At 30.5% G+C, this 13,022-nt stretch overlaps 1 protein-coding gene across 1 annotated transcript in view; it reads left to right on the forward strand.

The window, feature by feature from the left end:
* Positions 1-13,022, forward strand: part of LOC111714582 (dipeptidyl aminopeptidase-like protein 6) — a 53,656-nt gene that overhangs the window by 13,384 nt on the left and 27,250 nt on the right. Inside the window, exons 2-7 of the mRNA XM_023489721.1 lie at positions 76-140; positions 3,496-3,626; positions 4,589-4,668; positions 8,532-8,623; positions 9,233-9,360; positions 12,531-12,754. Of these exons, the coding sequence (XP_023345489.1) occupies positions 105-140; positions 3,496-3,626; positions 4,589-4,668; positions 8,532-8,623; positions 9,233-9,360; positions 12,531-12,754 (691 nt within the window). The 5' untranslated portion in view covers positions 76-104. The remainder of the gene's footprint in view (positions 1-75; positions 141-3,495; positions 3,627-4,588; positions 4,669-8,531; positions 8,624-9,232; positions 9,361-12,530; positions 12,755-13,022) is intronic.

The raw sequence follows: 13,022 nt of genomic DNA on the forward strand, positions 1-13,022 counted from the left end.
TTTTCTCTTCCCAAATATTCAACCCTTTCAAAGTGCTTTGTGCATTACAATTTGTTGATGTGAACCCTGAATTAGATTTCAAGTTTGGGATACAACTTTAGACTATGGATGGTAGTACTTTTGCTTCGGAACCGGCTAAGGTAGTATTTTTATTTCAAATTTTGTTTTTAATTTCAAAATGGGGTTAAAGGGACTAAAAGCGTAATTTTAAATGACCCTCCATGCCACTGCAAGCTAACCAGGAGGAGAAGGTCAATCTCAATTGATATTACTGTCACAGCTTTGTGACTCCGTTGCTCCTCTAGTTCTGATTTTACGCAGAAGTGTACATACTAGAAATTCAAAATATTTTTGTTCTTTACAATATCTCTTCAATACGAGAATTTATGATCAAAAACATATAAGTTGTCAATCTTACTTGCATTTTACTTTAGTTTGACGTGATGCTTTTTCTAGGCTTAAAAGCTTTCAAATCTAATAATTAATATATGTTTCCTTGCAGTAGAAATGCGCAGTAGAAACCACAATTTAAAATAATAAGTTTTTCAACCTATATTCATTGATATCTAAGTAAGCTTTCCATCGTAAGTAAATTTTACAATTGCGCACAATTGCAAGTCCTTTTATTCTGCACAGTTCCATGTAATTCCACGCAATTTCGCGTAATTCCTCGCAACTCCTTGTAATTCTTTGCAATTCCGCACAGTTTTGCACAATTTCGCGCTTGAATTTACACGTTTTATAAATAAGTAATTCCAAATATTTTTACCTAGTTTCACTTTAATATCCCATATTTGCAACTTTTGTGGAAAATTCCTTCCTTGCTTTAAATGTTTTTACATTTAAAAATTATTTTAGTTTCTTTTGTCCTTCTTTATATCGGAAATCGGAAAAACCATCAAGTTTTCTTAAAAACTGTTGAAGACAGTGATATTAAAAACATTTGTTATTGATTTCATAGAGATAAACAGAGTGAGAGAGAGAGATGTATAAACATTGCTAAACAAATAGATTTAAGTGTTTTATAAAAATCCTCTGGAAATCCCTTCAAATGTTTACATATTAGAGGTATATATATGTTGTCAAAACAGTTCTAACTTTCTTAACTGTCGTACAATATGTTGTTTTGATAATCTAGGGTGTAGTTACATTTTTTGTCAATAAGCTTCCACACAATTCATTTTTAAGCCTTCATATCAAAATGTTTAGAGATACAATTGCGAGAAATAGAATTATTAGGAACAGAGATCACAATGATTCTTCCAGGCTCCATTTTTTGCATAAAACGTGCTGGGTCGACTTTACACTGGGTAGTACAGACTGGGCAGTACGATTGAACGCATGTACATGTTGTACCGGCTCGGATTATGCAACTTTTAGAGTGGGGTGAGATATGAAGAAAATAAATGAAACAGGAAATATTTTATTTCTAAAATGAAAAAAATATTTGTGAATTATTGTTTAGAGAAAGGGAAGTGAGTTTTTGCCTCAAACTCAAATTTTCTCATCATATATCTTTAATCAATCTGAAATTGTAAGCCTTTCATATTTCAAACTTAGATTATTTTATCTAACAGTCTAAGTTTGAAATAGCAAAGGTTTACGCTAAGGTTGCAAAGATATTAGGGATAAGAAAATTTGAGTATGTGACAAAAACTCAGTTTCTATTGTAACTTTTAAAAAATAAAGATTAGCATTGTTTTTATCATAGTAACAATAATATAAATTATTGGTACTGTCTGGAGTACTAAAAATCAAGCAAAACTAGATGTTGTTAAAAAAGTTTGATATTTCCTAGAAAATACCTGTTATTTAATCTGATTATCGAGTGTATTGTATATTGTACAAGACTATCCCCTAGTTTTAAACCTGACAAACTTGAGAAAACTCCGATCCTTTCTCGTCCTTTAAATTCATTTAAACTTTTACTAAATATTTCATCCCCCAAGACCAGGGAGATGGAGAGGGGAGATATCAAAAGTAACTTTGATAAATTGAATGTTTTGAATTGAACTTTTTTATAAAGTGAAATTTTTTATATTTGTTTTGGTATCTGAGACAGGGAAGTATTATTTTTCCATTTAGAAATACTCTCAAAATTAAAATAAACCCTCCCTGGGAGCTCGAAATCTACCAAATATCATATCATTATCTAAACTGTATTCCAATTATATAAACTTTATCAGTAAAGTTTTGTTTCAAAGGGTTAAATGTTTATATTCCTGTAACGAAGCCCGCCTCTTATTACGGATGAAATTGTAGATACTGAACCAAATTGAATATATATATCGTTTCCAGGATAAATGTTGTGCAAATAATTTGATTTTTCGAACTACTGATTTTGATGAAAGAAAATCGCTGATCACCCATTTTTTTGATGAATAGAAGAAATGATTAATACTTTTGTATAACAAAAGAATATATTTTAACAATTTCAAGCCAGGTTTTACTTATAGCTATTAATAATTTTTGCTTTGTAAAATTAGAATTAAACTTATTTGCAATGTATGTCAATTGTAATGTCCAAGAGCCCAAACTTTACAGACAATTTTCTAGAATTGATTATTGTTGGGCAGAATTATTATTTCATATTACAGAGATGTATATGCCTACTAAAACTTTCTTTCTGGATTTTTGAGGGGGGGGGCAGGGTGAATAAAAAATTAACCCTAAACCCGAAAAGGAAAAATCCTGGGATTTGTTCTATAATACTCTATTTTCTTTCCGCCCTAGTGCTCCGGTTTTTACTGCAATATCGTTCCTTGATGTCAGCTGCTATCCTAAGCTATTAACTACTGTTCTATATTCTCTTCTTAAAGATTTGATTTTACGTAATTGGTGAAATTTTAATGAGAGTGTGTTTGTGTATTCAGCTTTTTTATTTGAGTAAATGTTGTGTTAATTAGAGAGAAAACAAGTTTCTTAATAGTTCTTTTGCTTTGGAATACCATGGAAAATATTTTTATAGGTTGATCAAATTAATTGACAGATGCTTTTCGTTTATTAATTTATCTACAATTTATATCACTCGATCTCAGAACAGACATTTTTCGAGGACATCTTTTTTATATTCCCTTGTTATTATCATTAGTTAATATTTAAAGTATAATGCCGAAGAGAAGTTTTGTATCTTCCGCTATTTTAAGAGAAAATAGTATTTTTTTTACAGCTGATGTTATAATTTTATTGAGTCTTTATTGTAATTCTTTGGGATGATTAGGTAAAATTACTTTCCGCTATTAAGAGGGTCAACCCAGACCGAAAAATATTTCTACTTTTTTTTACTCTACAGAGGTTTGGTCCATCACCATCACCAAATTTTACAATCTTTAATCGCTCCTAAGATTGATTTTGTCCAGTTTTGTGCCTAATAAAAAGTTTTTTTTAGTTTACTAATTATAATTTGAATAAGATAGAGACAAGAGGACAGCTACCGGGAGCCTTGAATGTATAAAACATAAACATGTTATTGAACTAACTGCCCTGTATTTCTAGGAGTTGGTGGCAAGTAATCCTGAGCCCCGGAACTGGAAAGGATTAATGATTTCAATCCTTGTAATCCTTTCTGTGATCCTCATGGTTGGTCTTGCAGTTTATTGGATGACTCCTCCGGATCCAGGACCTAGGTATAGATTTATTTGTCATCCCATCCCTCTTCTCCCCCCCCCTTCCTTTCTCATCCACACATTCAATTCTGCTCTGACACAATTTATGTTTCTCGACTCTGACTTTATTTTTATTTGTATATTTTTACATAAATTTCAAGCTGACCACTTTACACCACACTATACATTATAGTGTCCCCACAAACACTTCACTTCAGGGATGGGCTTCGATTTTTATTTTTATTATAAAACATAAATCTTTCTGTATTTCAGGTCTAAAGTAGAATGAATTTTTTAATGCGCTTTTGGTTTCCGTTGTTTATGCATTATACCTTTTATCATTGAAGTCAATTTTCTGTTCTCAACAATATTTTAATTCTTGATTTTTTTTTGCAAAAAAAAGAACACGATCACTACAAGAACAAATTGAAAAACATGGAAAATGGAAAAATACTTAACATGGTCAGCTCTATAATTAACAAAAGAAAGAAAGATAAAGAAAAAAAATTTGCAAAGGTATAACTTTACATTTCTAAGAATTTTGCAGATATTTGCACCTCCAAGGCCATAGTCTCAAGTCTTTTTGAACTCAAATGAAATTTTTAAAATTAATATTTATTCATGAATCAAGACTTCTAGATTTGAATTTACTTTTATTAATGGAGTAACTGTATGTTCATTTACAACATTAAATTGCGCAAACTATCTCTTTCTGAGAAACAAACTTTTAAATACCGGGAACGGATTAACCATATTTTTTAAAAAGCTGGACGCAACTTTCCCAAAACCACCCCATTACCCCCCCCCCCCCCATCTAATTTGTGGCCCTTTTTAACGTCTAGCTCTCATTGTAAAAAATTCGGAGATGCCACCATTGAGTAATTCTAATTTAAAACTAGGTTCTAAATAGATTTAAACCCATTGGAATGTTCAGTGGGATTTGCTAAGCTAAGTTCCTTGTTCTCAATATACTTCTTGTTCAGGGTGAAGGGTGAACGAATTCGTCTAGATCAGATACTTGAAGATAGGTTTAAACCTGCAACCTATAATGCTACCTTTGTTGGTAAGCTATATAACTCATTAATAGTTTCAAACCTATTAAAAATGTCTAAACTTGTGGATTTTTTGATGTAGAAACAGTGGAACTAATTATGAGAATTAAGCACTTTTCAGGCCATGGTACAACTCATCTTATATATTTATAAAGTTGTAAACTCTGTTGTGTCTGTTTGTTTGTCCGATCATAACTCAGGAACCCCTAGACCGATTTGCCTTAAATTTTGATTGGGAAACTCGGGAGACCCACGGAAATGTTCTTAGCTTAGTTTTGAGATTCTAAATTGAGTGGGTTGACTTTAATACGAAAGTTTATTTTCCCGGTAAAATTGTTCAAGTGCGGGTAAACGGCGGGAGTAGCTAACCTGGACAGCGCTGGATTCCCAAGCTATAGTAATTAATATTGCAGATATAGGTTTAAAGTGCATCGTTTGTGAATCAGACATAGCCTGCTTTTAATGAAATGTCCCATGACAGGACAGCTTAACATAGTTTAATATGAAAATATCCTTTTATGGTCGCCAATAATGTCAAAAAAATGTTTACGATAAATGCTGTAAATTGTAGGATCTAGGAGATTAAACATTTTATAACTGATGCAAACACTCTTTTTATAGCATCTAAACATACATCTTTTGTGTCAATATCTCGCTTCCTTTCCTTTCTTCTCGAGAAACTTAAAGTTGATTTATTTTTGATTTTCTGTGCAAATATTTTACTTTTGAGCTTTAGGGAAATACGCTGTGCTAAAACATTTTTTCGAAGAAGGTGTCCAAATTTTGTATTCCCAAGCTGGCAGACCGAAATGTATAATTTGCTCAAATGTAAACTTAACTAGAATAATTTTGGTAAGCACTTTTATTTTTATTATTGATTTTATTAATATTTTCTGAATACAAAGGAAAACATTTTAATAAAACAAATTAATATTCTAATTTCAAAAAGATTTTATTAACAACAGCCGGCCACATTTTATATCAAAGCAAACTCGCTAAAATAAACTTTACATGCTTTGACAAACTCTGATTTTTTAATTTCTATATCTTCACAATCCATTGTTGTAGATCTTAGATATTTCAAGCTATGACTTCTGTTACATCAAATTATCCTAATTTGAAATATTAAAGAGATATTTTAGAGATATAGGAATTAGAAAATTGGTAGCAAAGACGTAATTTCTTTGAGAGTTAGAAACTGAGAAAATAATTATGTTTTTTAGTCCCAGTTTTCTCTGACAAGTAACAAGCTGACCGTTGAAATGTGATATACTTCTTGTTAAGCAAATTTGAGCAAGGATGAGTTGGGAAGCGGGGGTACAGGGGAAATTTCTATTTTAAAAGGATTAAATATAAAAGATTTTTTTTAAATATGAAAATAAATTCAGAAATGTAACATTCAAAATTTGATCTTAAAAACTCACTTCCTTTCTGTTGAGTTCAGTTTCAGTGTTAATTACATTTAACCACGGAGTTAAACTTGCTAAGCTCGTTAAACTCGTTAAACTGAGGTTTAAATGGAACATTAGGAAACCAACTTTTATTAAAATCTTCTCAACCTGATGCCTGAGCAAGATATATCAAACTTTAAACAATGTTGGTTTTAATAAAATGTCCACACTTCAACCATTTGTTTGAATATACATACAGTGTTACAAAATATGACCAACTGTACGGTATACGGTATATATACATATATGTACTTTTCTTGTTAGTTTGTTTGTTTGTTTTCTAACCAATAAACGTTAAAGCGGCAAAAAAAAATTTTGGGACCTCACATGACCCAAAGAAGGTGTATATGGATGGTCAGATTTTTTTTAAATGCCGCAGATAGAGCAACAAAATTTAAATCGAAGAGGGGCCCGAAGTGCCGTGAAACATGTTTTAACCAACCTACAGAATATTGTATGTAATGATTTTTCGGACGGTTTATCCTTTGTTGTTAAACCTGTATTCAAATTTAAAACATCGTCTCATTTGATAAATTATCAACAGATGGCTGTAAACATCGCAAAAGAAACAATTTTTCAAAATTTAATTATTTTGGTCCTTAGATGATACGATTGACAAATGTTCTCCAAAACTCACTTTTTAAACTTTTCTTACAGTTTTATTTTTTCATTTTATAATAATAATATTTTAGCTTTAAAAACGTAGTTAAACAGAACTGTTTCAAAAACTTTGCTCTTCTTCTTTGATCTTGACTTTTACAAAAGCCTAAAATCCCTTTTAAGTTTATACGTTAGAAAATATCAGAAATTATTAGCAAATACCAAAAGAAGATTTTCTTTTATAAGTTTCAAGGATGAGAATAGAATACCGAGAAATCTATATTTACTTTTATTATCTTAGAAATAATGAACTTTGATGTCTTTTTTTCGTGAAAGGGAGAGTTTGCTAAAAATATAAAGATGTCCAATAAACTATAAATGGCATCTATCTGATGTTTCTGTAACGACATTTTGGAAAAAAATCTGAATTCCTGAATGGAAATGTTGTTATAATTTCAAGTGGCCTTCCATTTACAAAGGAAAATGCTCCATTAACAACCCATTTTTCTTCAAACATTTATATTGTCGATATTTGGATGATATTGTCGATTTCAAGTTTGAAAAGCGTATAATTCTGACAATATGCTCCATTATTTCAAGTTTGAAAAGCTTATAATTCTGACAATATATGCTCCATTATTTCAAGTTTGAAGAGCGTATAATTCTGACAATATTCTCCATTATTTTATGTTTGAAAAGCGTATAATTCTGACAATATTCTCCATTATTTCAAGTTTGAAAAACGTATAATTCTGACAATATGTGCTCCATTAATTCAAGTTTGAAAAGCGTAAAATTCTGACAATATATGCTCCATTATTTTAAGTTTGAAAAGCGCATAATTCTGATAATATATGCTCCATTATTTCAAGTTTAAAACCTCTCTCCTTAATAAGGGTAAATACTTAATTATTCATCTTTACTTTTACATAATATATATAGTAGCTTAAGTATTGAAGCAAAGAGAGAAAATTCAAAATGGTGGAACAACAGAAATTCATTGATATTTGATCAATGATTAATGATCTATGATCAATGATCAATGATCAATGATCTATGATCATCTATGATCAATGATCTATGATCATCTATGATCAATGATCTATGATCAATGATCTATGATCAATGATCTATGATCAATGATCTATGATCAATGATCTATGATCAATGATCTATGATTAATGATCTATGATCAATGATCTATGATCAATGATCTATGTTCAATGATCAATGATCAATGATCAATGATCAATGATCAATGATCAATGATCTATGATCAATGATCAATGATCAATGATCTATGATAATGATCTATGATCAATGATCTATGATCAATGATCTATGATCAATGATCTATGATCAGTGATCTATGATCAATGATCAATGACAAATGATCTATGATCAATGATCTATGATCAATGATCTATGTTCAATGATCAATGATCTATGATCAATGATCTATGATCAATGATCTATGATCAATGATCTATGATCTATGATCAATGATCTATGATCAATGATCTATGATCAATAATCATGATCAATGATCTATGATCAATGATCTATGATCAATGATCTATGATCAATGATCAATGATCAATGATCTATGATCAATGATCAATGATCAATGATCTATGATCAATGATCAATGATCTATGATCAATGATCTATGATCTATGATCTATGATCAATGATCTATGATCTATGATCAATGATCTATGATCAATGATCTATGATCAATAATCTATGATCAATGATCTATGATCAATGATCTATGATCAATGATCTATGATCCATAATGTCTAAACCTATGTATATTGTAGGGCGTGATCTAGTATTTATGAACTGGGAGGGTGGATTATCAGTATTAAGTGTAGAGGGTGGAAGCCGAAGTATCCTAGACAACAGTACCTTTGTAAGTATTTTTTTGGCAACATTTTTTTAATACATAAAACCATACATACCAGATTGAATAAAAAGCAAGCTCTAGTTGAACCACATAAATATAAGCTGTGATCTTCAGTTAAAGTTAAAAAGAAGTGGGTTAACTATACTCTACGGAGTTCAACTCCTGTTCACTATTTTTAAAATTTGGTACCGTTACTTAGCGGCTTTAGATGCATCTTTACCTTCATGTTTCGGTGAAATTTTTCCAGTCGTAACAATTGAGATTTTAAAAATAAATTCAAGGATGACCTCTCTTGGTGCAAGCGCTGTACTCTACTCAATATACATTGTGATTTATAGTTTGATTTGTTTAAATATCACAAACTTTAAATCATGTATCTCTTAAAAAATAATTTAAAAAATTTAATAAAATTAAATTGAGCTTTACATGGATTTTACAACATTGAATCTATTGGGCTTTCCAATAGACATTATGTAATAATTTGTATATTGAAAATATATACATAAATGTTACATCAATCATTTTTGACATATTTTCATCAAAATAATTTAAATTTTCACAAATAATTCAATTTTACAATGAATTTAGAAAATTTTAAAATTTTCAAATATTTAGAGAACGCTGAACTGTCATAAATACAGTATAGACGAGCGACTGGAGCATGTTATGCTAATTCATGAAATTCAATCTGTTTTTCGGCATTCCACCACAGCAAAATATACCATTCAGAATATTAAGGACAGGTACGGAAAAAACAAAGAGGTTATAGTATATAGAGTGATGATGTACGCTAATCCTTTACTACAATTGTACAGGCTATGTACTTCACTTCCAAAGGTCAATCTGTATATTACAGTACTCGGGGGTGATTTCTGAAAATATTTAAATGGAGAATTTGTTTTCCATGTAACTATTAAAATCCATCACTCCTTTATCGTGTACAGGATTCCATTTTCACAGGAAGACAAACTATTACAGTCTTTTACAGAGCAATATTGCATCGTTAATAAACTATTCTGAGAAAACTAAGTAAAATTTAAGATACGAAACCTCCCCATACACTTGTACTCCGAAAGCGTACTGCATATTTGATGTTTGTACTGTATGAATAGGCCATAATCTCTTAACATACTTTATCAGTAAACTATCCCAAGTGTACACTCAGGGCAATACACACGGAGAGGTAGCTAAGATCCAGTCCCCATGGAAAAAACTATGGTGGTAGAGGAGATTAAATCAATATAATGAAGACGACTTTTGATTTCAATTTTTATTTATATCAAGCTTTTAAACAGCATGGATACAGTTAAAAACATGGAAACACAAAGAAACTGTTAATTAAAAAAGATTCTTTTTAATAATTTATAAACTTGTGATTCGGAAAAAGCTTGTTAACAATCAAAATTTAAATAAAAAGTCGTATTCATTGTTTTGATATAATCGCCTACCCCCGTATCGGAACACGTTTCTTAGACAAAATTACCTTGTGTGTGTTTTTTCCCGTGATGAGTTTTCTTATGTAGGTAAATACTGAATATTTCTGGTAGATTTAGTAAAATATATTAGTTTTTTTTATAAAATAATGTTTTTTGTTCGACTTGTTTTTGACTAAGCATGGATGACGGACTTATTATCTGCAGAAGCGTTTGTAATTGTTAAATTTTGAACACTTTGTTTGCAAGCTGTTTATATACTTCAGTTCTAATATTATTAGGAAATAAATATTCACTTTAGAATAGTTAAAAACAGTTTTTTTGAGGAATATATGTATTGTCGGCTGTGTTGAGTTCACATATTGGTTTACACAAATGTAACTTAAGTTTTTATGTAAATTGAAAACCATTCTTTGAGAGATAAATAATTTGTTCTCTTTCCTCAATGATCAGTCAACAGTTTAAAGGAAGGGTCACATGAAATTACGCTGACAGTCCCTTTAAACAGTTTAAAGGAAGGGTCAAATGAAATTACGCTGACAGTCCCTTTAACTTTGTAAAGTCTTCCATTTTTTCTACAGAGGATAAAATACTTTTTTTACTACCCCCACCCATACCCCCTCCCCGCATCTACAAGTTTGAAAGTCCCAGAAGGTAACAATAGGGTTATGAAAGTTTGGTTTGAATAATGCAACCCCGTAGATTTATGTGGATTCAACTATCGTGATAGAAGTAATATTATGCAGTCTAGCGATCAAAACCGAATTCAGTTCGGGAGCAGCCTATGCTCTTTTCATTTTTTTGCGAACACTTCCTTTAAGAAAGTTTTTGTTTTCAAGTATATTTACTGGTCTGAATGGATTGTTTGTCCAGTATAGGGTTGATAAGGATTCTTTTATTTTTCTAATTTCAATCTTTGTTATTTTTCTCGTGTTTTCTTGGGTTTTCTAGCTTAGTGATATCTCAAGGCTGTTGATTTTATACAATATTAAATAGACGGAGATCTTTCTTTTCAAGACTGGTGTTAAGAAATACAATCCATATATCTTTGCAGTCTGATTGTGTAAACCTTTGATATTTCAAACTTTAGATATTTGATCATGCAAATATCTTTATTTAAAAACTCAACGGTCTAAGACATCAGCTTGCCAAGATTTAGTATCAAGTTCCTTTTTTAATCGGTTCTTTGTTTATTTATTAATTGGGAACGTGGAGAAGTAAAAAAAACGTGTAACGATAAAAAGATAAAAACACGTCAAAATATAAATTACACGTTTAATTGAGTTTTTATATTTTCGTGCATGTATCATAACTTTTCTTATTGAAGTTTTGAATTTTTAATATACAACCGGATAACGGAATGGAGTCTTTAACACAAACTCTGATTTTCTTATCACTATATCTTTGGAATCAAATGATGTAAACTTTAGATATTTCAAACTATGAATTCTGTTAGATCAAATAGTCTGAGTTTGAAATGTCAAAGGTTTACAACATCGGGTTCTAAAGATATTGGGATTTAAATACTTGAGTTTGTGGCAAAAACTCAATTCCTTTCTTGCTTGTGAGTAAAATACAAACTAGAGGAGTTACGAGGTCACAAAGTCTTACCATTAATGTCACATAGATTTTACCTTTTTGTTCTGCCTAGTTTGCAGTGACAAAATAAAGGTTTCAATACTTTAAATATCTATAAAATTTATAATTTATAATTATAATAATTATAATTTATAATTATAATAATTATAATTTATAATTTATATCTATAAATTTTATAAATGTTTTACCAATTTAAAGGTAGACAATATAAAATTACATGTTAACGGTTACCCCCGTGTATTACCCAACTAAAGGTTACCAAATCTCCTCTGTCTGAAATATATTGCACCCATGTACTGAGTACAGTGCTGCATTATAAAATGTGTATTGTGCTCCGATGGAAAATTATTTCTATACAATATTAATACTAACAAATTCTTTCACAAACTGCATGCATTGTATGCTGCTTTAAGATGAAGCACTAAATAGTTAGAAAAACTTTAATTGAAAGTTGAAAGAATTATAGAACTATTATAAGTTACACTTTTCAAACTTTTCAAACTTTTATTAAGTACCTTACTGCCTTAGCATAAAAAGTTTAACCATCTCTGGGACCAGAACAGTTGAGAAGTGAAATAAAGGTGGGGAAGTTTGTCTGAAAAAGTTTTCACATTTGTTTTCTTTTGCCTTTAAGACAAATTATGCCAACTTGTTTGTAGCAGCTAAGATACTTATGATTGTGCATTACTTATTTTTTAGATTGAGGTCCATACAATTGAGACTCAAGTTAGGATTTATTTAGTTAAATAGTTTACTTTTATACTTTAATAGGTCCAATTGTATGGAAGATCTTTGGTAAATGAAATACAAAGGAAAAAATCTTTGACTTCACTTTTCCAATCCCCATATCTTTGCGAAAATAATTCTTACTTTTATTTCAGAACCAGTCCCTTGCTTCGTCTTGGAGTCAACACGCGCCTCGATATTCTTCAGGAGCAAGAATCCTTACAGTTTGCCGCGTTCAAATCTGGAGGGGGAGTCGTCTTTGTTTCTCGAAATGATATTTACTACCTGGATGCTATACCTGACGGTCAGGTTCACAGAATAACTAGTTCAGGGGCAGCAGGAACAGTTTACAATGGCGTGGCAGATTGGCTTTATGAAGGTCAGTGATGTGTCTTCAGTTGCACCGTTTCTGCACCGTTTTTTGCAAACATTTTCTTTCAGTGTCAAATTTGTAAGAAATTCAAATTTTGATCCTGATATAAAATATATGCAAAATAACGACCCATAAACGATGCAAAAACAAACATGTTTGGATGGTTTACCAATATTTTTTATTATAAAGACATTGCAATGTGTAATATATGCAAACTTTAACATAATACAGTTTTTAAATCTTGGAACTTTAATTAAATAAAAAAACGTATCAA

The sequence above is a fragment of the Eurytemora carolleeae genome, unplaced genomic scaffold, assembly GCF_000591075.1.
Source record: "Eurytemora carolleeae unplaced genomic scaffold, Eaff_2.0 scaffold1609, whole genome shotgun sequence".
In the NCBI taxonomy this organism is placed as follows: Eukaryota; Metazoa; Arthropoda; class Copepoda; order Calanoida; family Temoridae; genus Eurytemora; species Eurytemora carolleeae.